At 42.4% G+C, this 14954-nt stretch overlaps 1 protein-coding gene across 4 annotated transcripts in view; it reads left to right on the forward strand.

Moving 5' to 3' along the window:
- Positions 1-14954, forward strand: part of CYTH1 (cytohesin 1) — a 113937-nt gene that overhangs the window by 45611 nt on the left and 53372 nt on the right. Inside the window, exons 1-2 of one of the 4 annotated variants that reach the window (XM_023556846.2) lie at positions 1164-13452; positions 13646-13751. The exons of 1 other annotated variant lie outside the window; for it this stretch is intronic. In XM_023556846.2, the coding sequence (XP_023412614.1) occupies positions 13724-13751 (28 nt within the window). In that variant the 5' untranslated portion in view covers positions 1164-13452; positions 13646-13723. Of the gene's footprint in view, positions 1-1152; positions 13752-14954 lie in introns of those variants that run through there. 2 more of the 4 variants (XM_064270637.1, XM_023556845.2) reach the window with 2 other exon arrangements.

Below are 14954 nucleotides of genomic sequence, written 5' to 3' on the forward strand. Positions count from 1 at the left end.
ATTACCTTTTCAATCTCTTTTTTTTTTATGGATCTATTTAGTTGTTCCACTTCCGATTGTGTTAGTTTAGGTAGGTAGTGTTTTTCTAGGAATACATCGATTTCTTCTAGGTTTGCAAATTTGTTAGAGTACAGTTTTTCATAATAATCTGATATGATTCTTTTAATTTCAGTTGGGTCTGTTGTGATATGGCCCATTTCATCTCTTATCCGGGTTATTTGTTTCCTTTCCTGTATTTCTTTAGTCAGTCTGGCCAATGGTTTATCAATTTTGTTAACTTTTTTTGAAGAACCAGCTTTTGGCTTTGTTAATTCTTTCAATTGTTTTTCTGTTCTCTAAATCATTTAGTTAAGCTCTAATTTTTATTATTCGTTTTCTTCTGGTGCCTGATGGCTTCTTTTGTTGCTTGCTTTCTATTTGTTCAAGTTGTAGGGACAGTTCTCTGATTTTGGCTCTTTCTTCTTTTTGTATGTGTGCATTTATCAATATAAATTGACCTCTGAGCACTGCTTTTGCTGTGTCCCAGAGGTTTTGATAGGAAGTATTTTCACTCTCGTTGCATTCTACGAATTTCTTTAGTCCCTTCTTAGTGTCTTCTATAACGCAGTCTTTTTTGAGCAGGGTATTGTTCAGTTCCCAAGTATTTGATTTCTTTTCCCTGATTTTTCTGTTATTGATTTCCACTTTTATGGCCTTGTGGTCTGAGAAGATGCTTGGTAATATTTCGATGTTTTGCATTCTGCAACGGTTTGTTTTATGACCTAATATGTGATCTATTCTAGAGAGTGTTCCATGTGCACTAGAAAAAAAAAGTATACTTTGCAGCTGTTGGGTGGAGCGTTCTGTATAAGTCTACAAGGTCAAGTTGGTTGATTGTAGCAATTAGGTCTTCCATGTCTCTATTGAGCTTCTTACTGGAAGTCCTATCCTTTTCCGAAAGTGGTATGTTGAAGTCTCCTACTATAATTGTGGCGTTGTCTATCTCACTTTTCAGTTCTGTTAAAGTTTGTTTTATGTATCTTGCAGCCCTGTCATTGGGTGTGTAAATATTTAATATGGTTATATCTTCCTGGTCAATTGTCCCTTTAATCATTATGTAGTGTCCTTCTTTATCCTTTGTGGTGGATTTAACTTTAAAGTCTATTTTGTCAGAAATTAATATTGCCACTCCTGCTCTTTTTTGATTGTTGTTTGCTTGATATATTTTTTTCCATCCTTTGAGTTTTAGTTCGTTTGTGTCTCTAAGTCTAAGGTATATCTCTTGTAGGCAGCATATAGACGGATCGTGTTTCTTTATCCAGTCTGAGACTCTCTGTCTCTTTATTCGTTCATTTAGTCCATTTACATTCAGCGTAATTATAGATAAGTATGAGTTTAGTGCTGTCATTTTGATGCCTTTTTGTGTGTGTTGTTGACAATTTCATTTTTCCACTTTTTTGCGCTGAGACGTTTTTCTTTGTAAGTTGTGTATTCACCATTTTCATAGTAGTCGAATTTGTTTGCTGAGTTGTTATGTTTTTCTTGGTTTTTATTTTGATTTATGGAATTGTTAGACCTCTTTGTGGTTACCTTAATATTTACCCCTATTTTTCTAAATAAAAACCTAACTTGTATCGTCCTATATCGCCTTGTTTTCCTCTCCATATGGAAGATCTGTGCCTCCTGTATTTAGTCCCTCTTTTTGATTATTGTGATCTTTTACATAATGACTTCAATGATTCCCTGTTTTGAGCATTTTTTTCTTTTTAAAATAAATCTTAATTTGTTGTTGTGATTTCCCTGTTTGAGTTGATATCAGGATGTTCTGTTTTGTGACCTTGTCTTGTGCTGGTATCTGATATTATTGATTTTCTGACCAAACAATTTCCTTTAGTAATTCTTGTGGCTTTGGTTTGGTTTTTGTAAATTCTCTAAAGCTTGCGTTTATTTGTAAATGTTTTAATTTCACCTTCATATTTGAGAGAGAGTTTTGCTGGATATATGATCCTTGGCTGGCAGTTTTTCTCCTTCAGTGCTCTATATATGTCATCCCATTGCCTTCTTGACTGCATGGTTTTTGCTGAGTAGTCTGAACTTATTCTTATTGATTTTTCTTTGCAGGAGACTTTTCTTTTATCCCTGGCTGCTTTTAAAAGTTTCTCTTTATCTTTGGTTTTGGCAAGTTTGATGATAATATGTCTTGGTTATTTTCTTTTTGGATCAGTCTTATGTAGGGTTCGATGAGCATCTTGGATAGATATTCTTTCGTCTTTCATGATGCCAGGGTAGTTTTCTGCCAACAGATCTTCAACTATTCTCTTTGTGTTTTCTGTTTTCCCTCCCTGTCCTGGAACTCCAATCACACGCAAGTTATTCTTCTTGATAGAGTCCCACATGATTCTGAGGGTTTCTTCATTTTTTTAAATCTTTTATCTGATTTTTCTTCAACTATATTGGTGTCAATTGCCTTATCCTCCAACTCCCCCACTCTGCATTCCAATTGCTTGATTCTGCTCCTCTGACTTCCTATTGAGTTGTCTAATTCTGTAATTTTACTGTTAATCTTTTGGATTTCTGAATGCTGTCTCTCTATAGATTCTTGCAGCTTATTAGTTTTTCTACCGTGTTCTTGAATAATCTTTTTGATTTCTTCAACTGCTTTATCAGTGTGTTCCTTGGCTTTTTCTGTAGATTTCCTTATTTCATTTCTGAGGTCATCCCTGATGTCTTGAAGCATTCTTTATATTAGTTTTGTATATTCTACATCTGGCAATTCCAGGATTATATCTTCATTTGGGAAAGATTTTGATTCTTTAATTTGGGGAGTTGTAGAAGCAGTCATGGTCTTTTTCTTAATGTGGTTTGATATCAACTGCTGTCTCTGAGCTATCTGTAAGATATTGTAATGATTTATATTTGCTCACTGAGTCTTATCTTGTTTTGTTTTCTTTCATTATACGCAGATGGGCTACTAGATTGCACTGTCTTGATTGTTGTAGCCTTTGAATTGCTTATGTTCTATTACTGGCTGGTTTGGGCTGTTACCAGATATGTAAGCCTAAGAGTCCATTCACTATTCTTGAATAGAATCAGCTTAGGTGTTTTGATTTTGGGTCACCAAGTGTGTGGTGTAAACTGTCACCTATTAACTTAGAGGAGTAGTGGTGATAGTTGTGTGCACCAGATTCTAGTAGCAACAGGGGGTCACACTCCAGGGGGGCTGGATGCTGACAGCCTTCCCCCATGTGCCAGTGCGGTAGGTGTGTCTCTATTCCTAAAGCACTTTGGTGGGTGGGCTCTGCAGCTGTACCTTAGGCACCCAATGCATGTACCTCTAAAGATTGGTAGGTGTCAGTATCCTCAGACCCCTTTGGCAGGTGGCTAGGTGGTTTGGGTGGAGCTTCAGCCCTCAGTTCCCCGTTGTGGATCAGTGAGGGCTCTGTTTAATAGGTAGAGATATCAGACCTGGAAAACTTGTCTTTCCAGTGATCCAGTAAAACAATTACAGTCAGATCTCTATCAGAATTGCCTTTGCATTATAATAGCCACCTTGTTCCCTGTAGGGATGAAAGCCAAAGACTGTGGATCTCATATACTTGGCTGGAACTGGTTCTGTATTTTTATTCCAGTTTAGGGAAGTTACGGAAGGATTTTTCATCCCTGGGTTTTTAATAGCTGCTTCTCTCAGGCCAGGAGAATGGGTTAGGAAAAGACAAAAAAAAAAAAAAAAAAACCAAACAAACAAACCACAGAGCACTTCACTCCCTGGCCCAGGAAATTCCAATGTTAATGAAGCCACCTGGGGCAGAGAGGGTAGGGATCAGATAAATAGGAGAGAGTAGCACCCAGCAATATAGACAAAGTTACTTATCTTGCTTGGCGATGACTGTTTTATCTGAGATTCCCTGAGGGGCGGGGGGCGTGTAGCCTATGTGTGCTGGCAGGGTCGAGATTGCCCCCGAGGGTCAGACTGGCTTCCTGTGCTTGTGCTGTCTCAGAAGCTGTGGTCAGCTCCTCCGCTCCCAGTCCAAAGCCCAGCGCCTCCCGGTGACTTCTCCTCTTGTCAGCCACGTTGTTGCGCTGCTGGCATGCGCTGGCTGGGCTTCCCCCGAGGTCACTTCAGGGGGCTAGGGCTGCGTCCCGTGTTTGCACCACCTCAGGAAGCCATGCTTAGCTCCCCTGTGCCCGGTCCAAAGCCTGGCACCAAGGGTTTCTGACTGGGATGCTGGCTCTAGGCTCTGAAAACAGTCGCTGCTTCCCTGTGGTTGCTCGTTCTCTTGTTAGCTGCGTCAGTGTGCAGCCTGCTTGTGCTGGCTGAGTCTCTACTGAGGTTACCCCAAGGAGCTAGGGGTTAGGGCTGTGTCCTGTGCCTGCCCCGCCTCAGCAAGCTGTAGTCAGCCCCACCACTCGGCACCAGGGAACTGCGAGGGCTCAAGGCTGTGGAGTGGGACGCAGGTTCCAGAGGTGGTCGCTGCTTCAGGGCGCAGCTTTTCACTCCCCTGTCACTCAGGTCAACTCTTTAGATCTGTGTTTGATGGTCAGGGTTCGTATATTGTCATGTATGTGATCGATTCACTTGTTTTTCTGAGTCTTTGTTGCAGCAGGGATCCGAGGTAGCTTCTACCTAGTAAGCCACCTTGGCCCCGCCCTCCTGCTTAACCTTTTTGCAAAACCTTTAAAAGTGTTTTGCAGTATTTTCGGGTTTCTGCCTGCCGAGGATTGACAAGCCTTTGTCACCGTGTGTTCCAACCTACGGATGTCCTTCCAGGGGTTTTTAAGACATTTACATGATTGTATTGCAACACTTACGAGTAATTTACAGAAGAACAAATGCCCACGCCAAATAAACACAACGAAAGAGCTTTGACATCACTGGTAATCAGCAGCATAAATGTTAAGAGACTATCAAGTCGGCAAATGTTTTAAATGATAATACTCACTGGGGATGAAGTCGTGGCGAGGCTAGTGCTTTCAGACACAGCTGGAAAATGGAAACATTTGAGAAACTGATTTCATAGCATGTGTGAGTCTTAAAATAGGTTATATCTTTTGACCTATAAGTCTGCTTCTGGAATTTAGCCTAAGGAACCAATCAGAGAAGAGCACAAAGGTACAGTGTATTGCAGCATTACATAGGATATAATGGAAACGACGTTACATGTGATTATATGTCATCACATAGGATATAATGGAAACAACAGGTACGTGTCCAGCGGTAGAGCTGGCTAAGTACAGTATAGATCATCAACCGTTACAAACACGCATCCCTCTGATTCCAGTCCAGCACTTTGGGATTCTTTCTAGCCTGCGCCCTTTTCGTGTTCCTACATCCCTTTTCCAGTAGTGACAAACCTGGTTCCTCCTGTCTTCTGACTTCGGGATTGTGCAGATACTTTCCTTCTGCTCTTCCAGTTCCACCCCCTTCTCCAGTCACTCTCTCGAGGTAGACTCAGCCTGTGTACAGTGATCGGCAGGCTCCCTGGCCCTCTGCTCCTGGTGGATGGAGGAGAGTGAGGACAAAGCCATTTCTCCTGGGCTCCTCCCTGCCAGGCAGCAGAGGGTCAGCTGGATCCTTCTACGAGGTGGGCCCCTCCGTTCAGCAGTGCTTGTGCCTTCAGCCCCTCCAGCCTAGGACTGGTACTTTATCATTCCTTGGTGGCGTCCCTAAGCGCAGCCCTCGCTTTTGTAGATAATCCCATTCTTCAACTCCTTCCGAATTCCCACTTTGTGACTGATATTAAATATCAGGCTTTAAAAACAAGCAAAAAAACCCTTTCCCTAGGGCATGTCATAAATATCTGTGTGTTCTTTTTCCGGTGTCATTTTCAGCCATCATGTGCTGGCATATTTTCATCTTAGCCATCTCCAGATGCTGTCAGACTGGGGCAAAGGATTAAGGCTAGTAGAGGCATTTATTAATTGAAAATGTAAAATGGTATTTTATATCTTGGGTCAAAATTCCTGCATCAAGATCCCCTCGTGTATGATTTTCAGTATGTACAGATATAAGTGTTTTCTTCTACTTTGTTGGTTGAAGGCTTGTTACATGACCTGTGCCAGCTCCTCTGTTTGTCCTGTGGCCTTTTTCCCCCTACCCCCATCACTGGCCCGGGCATTGCTCTTTCTGAGGCCTGTTTGCTTGTTCTATAAGATGCCAGTATTTTTCTAGTTATTTCTAAGTGTACTTGGAAGTTTTCTACACAATTTGCATTTAGATAGATACATCGTAATCTTTCTGTAACACTCTATTTGGGATTGATACTATCGATAGGCCTTCTGAGTAGGGTGACTGTGTGTCTCAGACACAGCCCTAGTGTCTGCCTCTTGTCTGATGGAATTACTAATAGCACCCACTTTCAGTCTCAAAGACATCCCAATATGGGTGATAAGTTATGTAGTCACTTTCCTTACGTGTGAGTCAGACATGTTTGGTGCTTCAGTAGTTAAATTTCTGTGCTAAGGAATTTAAGACCTGCCTTTTCATTCATTGTTTCATTTCAGTCTTGTGATTTATTGCAGTAGCATTGGGGCAATGAAAGTCAAGAAGGTGACAAAGTCGAGTTGGAGCAGGTATGCCCCCCACATTTCCAGCTTTAAGGGACGTGGCCTGGCTCACACAGCCCAAGGGGTGCTCTTCTGACAGTGGCTTGTGGGGCTGGAACAGAGACCTAGCCCAAAGGCAGCCGTTTTATAGGCTGACCAGGAGTCCATGAGGTGGCCTGCCACAAAGAGCTGTGCCCAGCAGGGATGCTGGCTCCCTCTTTTAAGAGGATGGACTGGGAAGGGTAGCGAGAGGGAGCAGTGCATCATGGGAGCAGCAGTGAAGTCCCCGAGGTCAGGAGAGACAGAGGACAAATGGCCATGGGCACGCTGAACGGGGCAGCTGTGGGCAGGGATGGGCTCTGGGGAGTAGAGCGTGTGCCCAGTGGGCCCTGCAGCTCTGGAAATACAGCTCCTTCCTTCTGCTTGCCCAGCCCAGAGAGCTGGGGGAAATCTGAATTTCCTTTCACACCCCACAAACAAGTCCTTGACTCTTGCTTAAAAAGAAATATAGCCAGACTTTGACCATGTTTACAGTTTAATAAACACCATTATCTCTTGCTGGGTGACTGCGAAGACCCCCACCTCCACCTGCTGGTCTCTTTGCCTCTGCCTGGCCCTTCTAGGGTCTGTCTTCAACCAATTGCCAGAGTGGTGTGTTCCAAAGGAGGTCAGACGACACCACTCTGCTCAGACCTTGGCAATGGTGTCCCATCTTACCCAGAATAGAAGCTAGATTCCTTGTTACAGCCTTTAAGGCCCTGTATAGTCCTCACCTCTCTGACCCTATCCCATCAGTTGAGTATAAACGTCAGGAGGGCAGCTATTTTTGTCTGTTTAGTTCTCTCATGTATCTCTAGTGCCTAGCACTGGGTCATGCTCAGTGAATGTGTGTTAAATGAAATAGATGAAGGATAAGATTGTAGATTTGACTGTAACAAAATAAGAAATCCTGTAAAACGATAGAAACCACAGCTAAAGTTAAAAACAAGTGACAGATTGTGAGAAAATGTTTGCAACATAATGCAAAGGATTAATAATCTACAAAATCAGTAAGAAAAAAGATAACCCAGTAGAAAAATGGGCATAGGATGTGCATAAGCAGCTTACCAAAGAGGAAAAGCCTCAAACTTATGAAAAGATAATCATTGTCACTGGTCATTGCAAACTGTGTACAGCAATGAGAAACCATTTTTGCCTGTCAGACTGGCAGAAATGAAGCTCGATGCTCTCAGGGGTGGAGAGGCTGCAGGAAAGTGGCAGGCACTTTGGCAGTATCTATTAAAGCTGGAAGTGTTCATACCTAATGACCCAGCAGCCTGCTTGAGGTATCTTCTCCAGAGAAACACTCCACCATTTGCCAGTAGAAATCACCTGCCCTCTTAAAAGTGCAGATCATCATCAAAGAATCAGACCTGAACCAAAGGTAGGAAATGCTGATTTGGGAATCATTAGTTGCTTTGGTTTTGGAATGGAACAGGTTGAAATGACACTGGGATTCCTTATGAATGGAGGTTGGAAAGGACAAAACATAACTGTTATTTTAACATACTAAACTAAGAAGCAAAAAGCTGAGCTAGAGAAATAAGGCGTAAAAAGGAGATAAAGGGCATTCAGTAAGGACGGAGTAAAACTATCCCTATTCACAGATGATATGACCCTATACAGAGAAAATCCCAAAGATTCCACAAGAAAGCTACTGGAATTAATAGAAGGTTTCTTAGGCTGGATTCTCTAGAGAAGCAAAACCAACAAAGAGTATAAATATATACAGAGAGAGATCTGTATCAATGAAATGGCTCACGTGGTTGTAGAGATTGGAACGTCCCAAGTCCGTGGGTTAGGGTAGAGGCTTCTCCTGATTACATAGCTGCAGGGGCTGGTGGATCCAAGATTGGTAGGTCAGAGAGCAGGGCTCTTGCTCACAGCCTGCGAAGATTGACAAATCCCAAGATTGGCAGGCAAGACCGCAGGTAAGCTGCTAACTCAAGTTCCAAGAACCAGACGTCAGACGAACAGGAGCCAGCTGTAGGATCCAGAGCAAGCAAAAGCTCTTGAGCCTTTCCAGAATGTACAGTTATAGTCACTGCAGGCCATACACCCAAGGAAATTCCCTTTCAATTGATTGGCTACTCACAGTAGATCCCATCATGGAGGTGATCACATTATATCAAATGTCATCATGGAAGTGATCACAACCACTGAGAATCATGGCCAAGCCAAGTTGACACACAGCCTTAACCATCACAAAACGATTCAGCAAAGTAGCAGAATACAAGAATCAACATAAAAAAAAAATCAGTTGGATTCTTCTACACCAACAAAGAGAACTTCAAAAAGGAAATCAGGAAAACAATACCATTTACAATATCCTCCCAAAAGATAAAATACTTAGGAATAAATCTAACCAGGGACATAAAAGACCTATACAAAGAAAACTACAAATCACTACTGCAGGAAACCAAAAAGACCTACATAAATGGAAAAACATACCATGCTCATGGATAGAAAGACTTAACATTGTGAAAATGTCAGTACCACCCAAAGAAATCTACAAATTTAGTGCAATTCTGATCCACATCCAGTAGCATTCTTCAAAAGATAGAGAAACTAATCATCAACTATATGGAAAGGAAAGAGGCTCCGGATAAGTAAAACATTATTGAAGAAGAACAAAGTAGGAGGCCTCACACTACCTGATCTCATAACCTGCTATGCAGCCACGGTAGTCAAAACAACCTGGTACTGGTACAACGACAGACACACAGACCAATGGCACAGAATTGAGAACCCAGACATAAATTCATTCACCTATGGACAGCTGATCTTCGAGAAAAGGGCCAAAGTCATTTAAGTGGAAAAAAGGCAGTCTCTTTAACAAATGGTGCTGGCAAAACTAGATGTCTGTTTGTATACAAATGAAACAGGACCCATACTAAAACCATACACAAAAACTGACTCAAAATGGATCAAAGACCTAAATATAAAACCTAAAACTATAAAAATCATGGAATTAAAAATAGGGACAATGCTAGGGGCCCTAATATATGGCATAAGTAGAATAGCAAACATAACTAAAGATGCACAAACAGCAGAAGATGAACTAGATAAATGGGACTTCTTAAAAATTGAACCCTTATGCTCATCAAAAGACTTCTCCAAGAGAGTAAAAAGAGAACCTACAGACCGGGAAAAATTTTTTGGCTGTGACATATCTGACAAGGGTCTAATCTCTAAAATTTATAGAAAACTTCAACACCTCAACAACAAAAAGACAATCCATTTAAAAAATGGGCAAAGGGTATGGGCAGACACTTCACCAAAGAAGACATTCAGGCGGCTAGTAAATATATGAAGAAATGCTCGTGATCACTAAGAGAGATGCAAATCAAAACTACAATACCATACCATCTCACCCCGACAATAATGGTACTAATATATTTTTTTTAAAAGTTGGTGAGGTTGTGGGGAGATGAGAGCTCTTACACAGGGCTGGTAGGAGTGTAAAATGGTATAACTACTATGGAAAGCAGTATGGCACTTCCTTAAAAAGCTGGAAATAGAAATACCGTATGATCCAGCAATCGTACTCTTTGGTAAATACCCTAAAGAAATAAAAGCCATGACATGAATAGACATATATCCACACCCATGTTCATTGTACGTTATTCACAATAACAAAAAGATGGAAACAACCTAAGTGTAACCTAAGTGCCCATCAGTAAATGAATGGATAAACTGTGGTACATTCACATAATGGAATACTGCCCAACGATAAAGAATAACGATGAATCCATGAAACATCTCACAACATGGGTGAATTTAGAGGACATTATGCTGAGTGAAATAAGTCAATCACAGGACACAGATTGTATGAGACCAGTATTATAAAAAAAACAAGAAAAAGTTTACACAGAAAAAAAAAAATCTCTGCTAGTTACCAGGGGCGGGAGTGAAAATTACTAACTAGATAGAAGACACATGTTAATACTGGTGAAGGGAAAGGCAATATACAATATGGCGGAAGTCAGCACAACATGACCAAGGCAGACGCTGAGAGGAGTGCAAGAATAAAGGGCAACTACAGATAGTAATTACTATAACACAGACAATCCTGCAAAGATAGTATTGTTGTTAGGTACTGTCGAGTCAGTTCTGACTCATAGCAACCCTATGTATGACAGAATGAAACCCTGCCTGGCCTGCGTCATCCTCACAGTTGTTGTTATGCTTGAGGCCACTGTTACAGCCACTGTGTCAACCCATTTCGTTGAGGACATTCCTTTTTTTTGCTGACCGTCTACTTTACCAAGCACGAGGTCCTTTTGCAGGGTCCAGTCCCTCCTGATAACATGTCCAGAGTATGTGAGAGGTCTCGCCATCTGTGCTTCTAAGGAGCATTCTGGCTGTACTTCCAAGACAGAGTTTGTTCTTTTGGCAGTCCATGGTGTCTTCAATAGTATTAACAAACAATGATTTACAAATGGATACGTAGGTAGATAGGTATGCTAAAGAGGTGTGGGAGGGCATAAGGGAGCACACCCATCTGCATATGCAGGTTTGGTTGTGGATATTTCTACATACATAATTGTAGGTGTTGTTTGTGTATTAATATAGACAATAGAGTACACAAGGGGCACAGTGATGGAAACCTCTTAGACATAACCAGACACCTCATGGGAGGGACCAAGTTCCAAGGCTCGAAGGCGAAGGACCATAGACTTAGGGGACATCTAGGTCAGTTGACACAACGTAGTTCATAAAGACAATGTTCTGCATCCTAGTTTTGTGAGTAGCATCTGGGGTCTTAAAAGCTTGCAAGCGGCCATCTAAGATAAAACTATTGGTCTCTTCCCATCCGGAGCAAAAGAGAGTAGAGAAATCCAAAGACTCAAGGGAGCAATTAGTTAAAAGAATTAAAGGACCATGTGAACCACAGCCTGCATAACACCAAGACTGGAAGATCTAGATGGTGCCTGGCTGCCAGTACCGACCGCTCTTCTGGGATTCAACAGAGGGTCCTGGACAGAACGGGAGAAAAATGTAGAACAAAAAATCAGATTCACACACACACACACAAAAAAAAAAACTTACTGGCCTGACAGAGACCAGAGGAACCCCTGAGCATAGGGCCCTAAGACACCTTTCTGACCTGGAACTGAAGCCATTCCCGGAGACCACCTTTCAGCCAATCAGCAGGCCCAAAAAATAAACAGTAACACCCAAGAGGAACGTATTCCTTAGAACAATCGATTATACGAGACCAAAAGGACAGCACTTGTCCAAAAGTAAAGATGAGAAGGCAGGAAGGGGTAGAAAATCCTGACGAAAGGAAACAGAGAACCCAGGGTAGAAATGGGGACGGTGCTGAGACATTGTGGGGACTGCAGCCAATGCCATGGAACACTGTATGTACAAACTATAGGATGGGAAACTAATTTCCTCTGTAAACTTTCACTTAAAGCACAATTAAAAAAAAATTTTTTTAAAGGTCAGGTTTATGTTAGTTGACTCTATAAAACAAAACAAAAAAATTGGGAGGGTAATACATACGTACAGATTTATTTGACTATTTTAGGCCAGAAGGAAAAGGATGGGACCAGGTTGCTTCCCTTGAGACGCATCAGGACCTGCGGTGGCCTTCAGAGCATGACTGGAGACGTAGTTCTCCGCCATCTCGGTGTGAACGTGCGTGTTTCTAACTCTGTGATGACCAGGTGGCTCAGGCTTCCTGCACACACATTGCAGGAGTCTGCATTGCCAACCAAGACATCATGGGTGGGGGGCGTTGGTGATCCAGCAAGAGAGCCTAGTGCAGAGGGTGGGCCCTGCAGCCAGACGCTGTGGTTGGATCCCAGATCTTGGACATTGGGCGAGCTGTGTAACCTCCCTGGTCTCAGTATCCTCACCCGTGGATTGGGGTGAAGGTAACACTCACCTCCAAGGGTGTTTTCAGGAGTAGATGAGTTAGGCCATGCCAAGCTGGGCACAGAGTCAGCACTCAGTAAATATTACCTGCAGTGGTGGTGTGCTAGGTTCAGGTGTTCGCCTTTCACCTGTCACTTGTAAGTATAACTAAGGGAGTTGAGGGACCCCTTAGCCTGTCCTTGGGAAGCTATATCTGGACCCAGCCATTCTACTTCTAAGAGTTTTTGATAAGAAAATAATTAAAGAGATATGCCAAAATGTGAGCACGTGGGTATTTATCGCTGCGTTGACAGTGGCGGAAAAATTGGAACCCACTTAAAGTCCTCCAACGGGGGATTGGTTAAATAGCTCCTTCATGTGGTGAAATGCTGAAAATGTGATAGAGGTCCATTTACAATTGTGGAAAATGTTGTGAGTAAAAATAGCTGGTTATAAAACAGCATGCAAAATATCCAATTTCTGCTCAAAATAAATATGCATATGTATACAGAGAGAGAGCAGATAATCCATAGAACAAAAGTCTGGAGGGATATACGGCAGACACCAGTGGTTATCACTGGGTGGTAGAATTAAGGTGTTTTTTTCCTTATTATTGCTTTCTAATTCTCCACAAAGAGCATGTATCATGAGTATAATAAGAATATAGAGAAAACAGCATTTTGGGACAACACTTAAGGAGATAGAATGGAGATAACATTGAATTTATATGGGGGTTTTGGCCTTGAATATTTTTCTGCCTTCTGCTTTTAGCCTGTGACCTCATAACTTACCGGAGTGATTAAGATCTCTTAGTCACTGTCCTGGGAAATATGCTATTATCTCATCGTGAGGGGTTTAGTGATTCTGTTCTAAGAAAGTACTTGGAAAGTGAAGAGAAAAGCAGCAGCAAGCTCCGTCAACACCCAGTGGCCTTAGTCGGAGAAAAGACTAGAACACAGCTGTTCACACAGTCTGACTCCAGTCCAGGACTGTCTTCAGGAAGGAGAAGGTTAACATACTAGGAAGGTACTTGGGCTTGACTTCAGGAACTAGGTGGTGGCAGTGAACTGGGAGTGACGCTCCAGCGAGACTGAGCACTGATTGGCCTAGGAGGGCAGGGATTTTTTTTTTCCCCCTTCCGTTCAGGAAGCAGCTCTGAGCTGTCCCAGTAGCTAGACAGCCCCACAGGTATCCTCGTCCCACCCTTCTTATCTCACAGGGAAAGCGTGCTCTGAGTTCCAGCTCTCCTTCTGCGGACAAAGCCAGTAAACCTTTAGTGTCCTGCTGTGACAGAAAGATGGTCCTTAAAGCCGAAGAGGAGGAGGGTGAGTCCTCACATGTGGGGAGTGTGTTGTAACTCTCTCTTGACTAATATGTGAAATCCTGTGGCCGCAGTTGACTGGGCCTCTGGGGGAGGAGTTAAGGACCACCCCAGACGCTGGTTTTTATCTTACTGTTTTCAGGAGATAGACTGGATAGTGCTTAAGAAGCTGGGGTGTGAGTGTGTGTGTGAGAGAGAGATAGACCAAGACGGAGAGGAGAGAGAGAAGAATGCCTCTCAGCGTGCTGTTGGAGGAGACCTGACCTGGCTGTTTCCTGGCCAGCAGGGCACTCTTACTTGGTGGCTGGGTCTGCCTGCACTTCTGGGCATGTACATCCTGTATTTCAATAACAGTGGGGAGCACTGGAAACTGCAAGAATATCCAGAATGAATCTGATACTAAAAAGTAAAGATGTTGGAGACCAGATTGTAGGTACCAGTGAGGCTCAGGGTAAATAAGAGTCATTTTTCTTAAATAAAATGTTACCAATGGAAAACACACAGTTAATTGGGGCTTCCTCTTTCTGGGTATTAGGCAAAGACTGTTTGAAGCCGGGTAGGATTTCCTTCATCTTCTCCACACCCACACTGTAAACACTGAGGCTATGAGTCATGAGATGATAAACCTTGTAGCTTCTAAGTCCCAAAAGTTTCTGCAGAACAACTGTGTCTTACACACCCTACGTCAGGCTTTCAAACTTCAAGTCACAGGAGTTTTGTGTGTGGGTGTGTGTATTTTATTGTGATGCTTTCTTCAGATGCTAAAAGACAACATAGCAAAATGTACATTGGTTTGCAGCTAGTAATAAATAATATGAATAAATTTGAAATAAATATTAGGTCATATTTTGAAGTATATTTGAGGAAGTTATAATAAGTTCTAGAGATTCTTTTTATGCTTTGCCTTATCTGGTTCACTGTAAAATGCATGTTTTTGAAGTTTCACCCCTCAGTGTGGATTATCCTGGAGAATATCTGGGGGTGGTTTGGAAGTTGTAGCATCTGTGAGTGGCGTCCAGAGAGAGGGACACAGAGGTGCTGATCGAACTGTGTTTGAAGAGGGGCCGTTGGAAGAGGCAGTTCCGGGTAAAGGTTGGACTGCCCACTTGGAAGGTTTTGTACCTGGAAAGTGGGTTGACATTCCCTAGAGCCCTGGTTAAGCACTTGGCGGCTAACCAAAAGGTTGGCAGTTCGAACTCATCCAGCA

This window comes from Loxodonta africana, chromosome 18 (genome assembly GCF_030014295.1).
Source record: "Loxodonta africana isolate mLoxAfr1 chromosome 18, mLoxAfr1.hap2, whole genome shotgun sequence".
In the NCBI taxonomy this organism is placed as follows: Eukaryota; Metazoa; Chordata; class Mammalia; order Proboscidea; family Elephantidae; genus Loxodonta; species Loxodonta africana.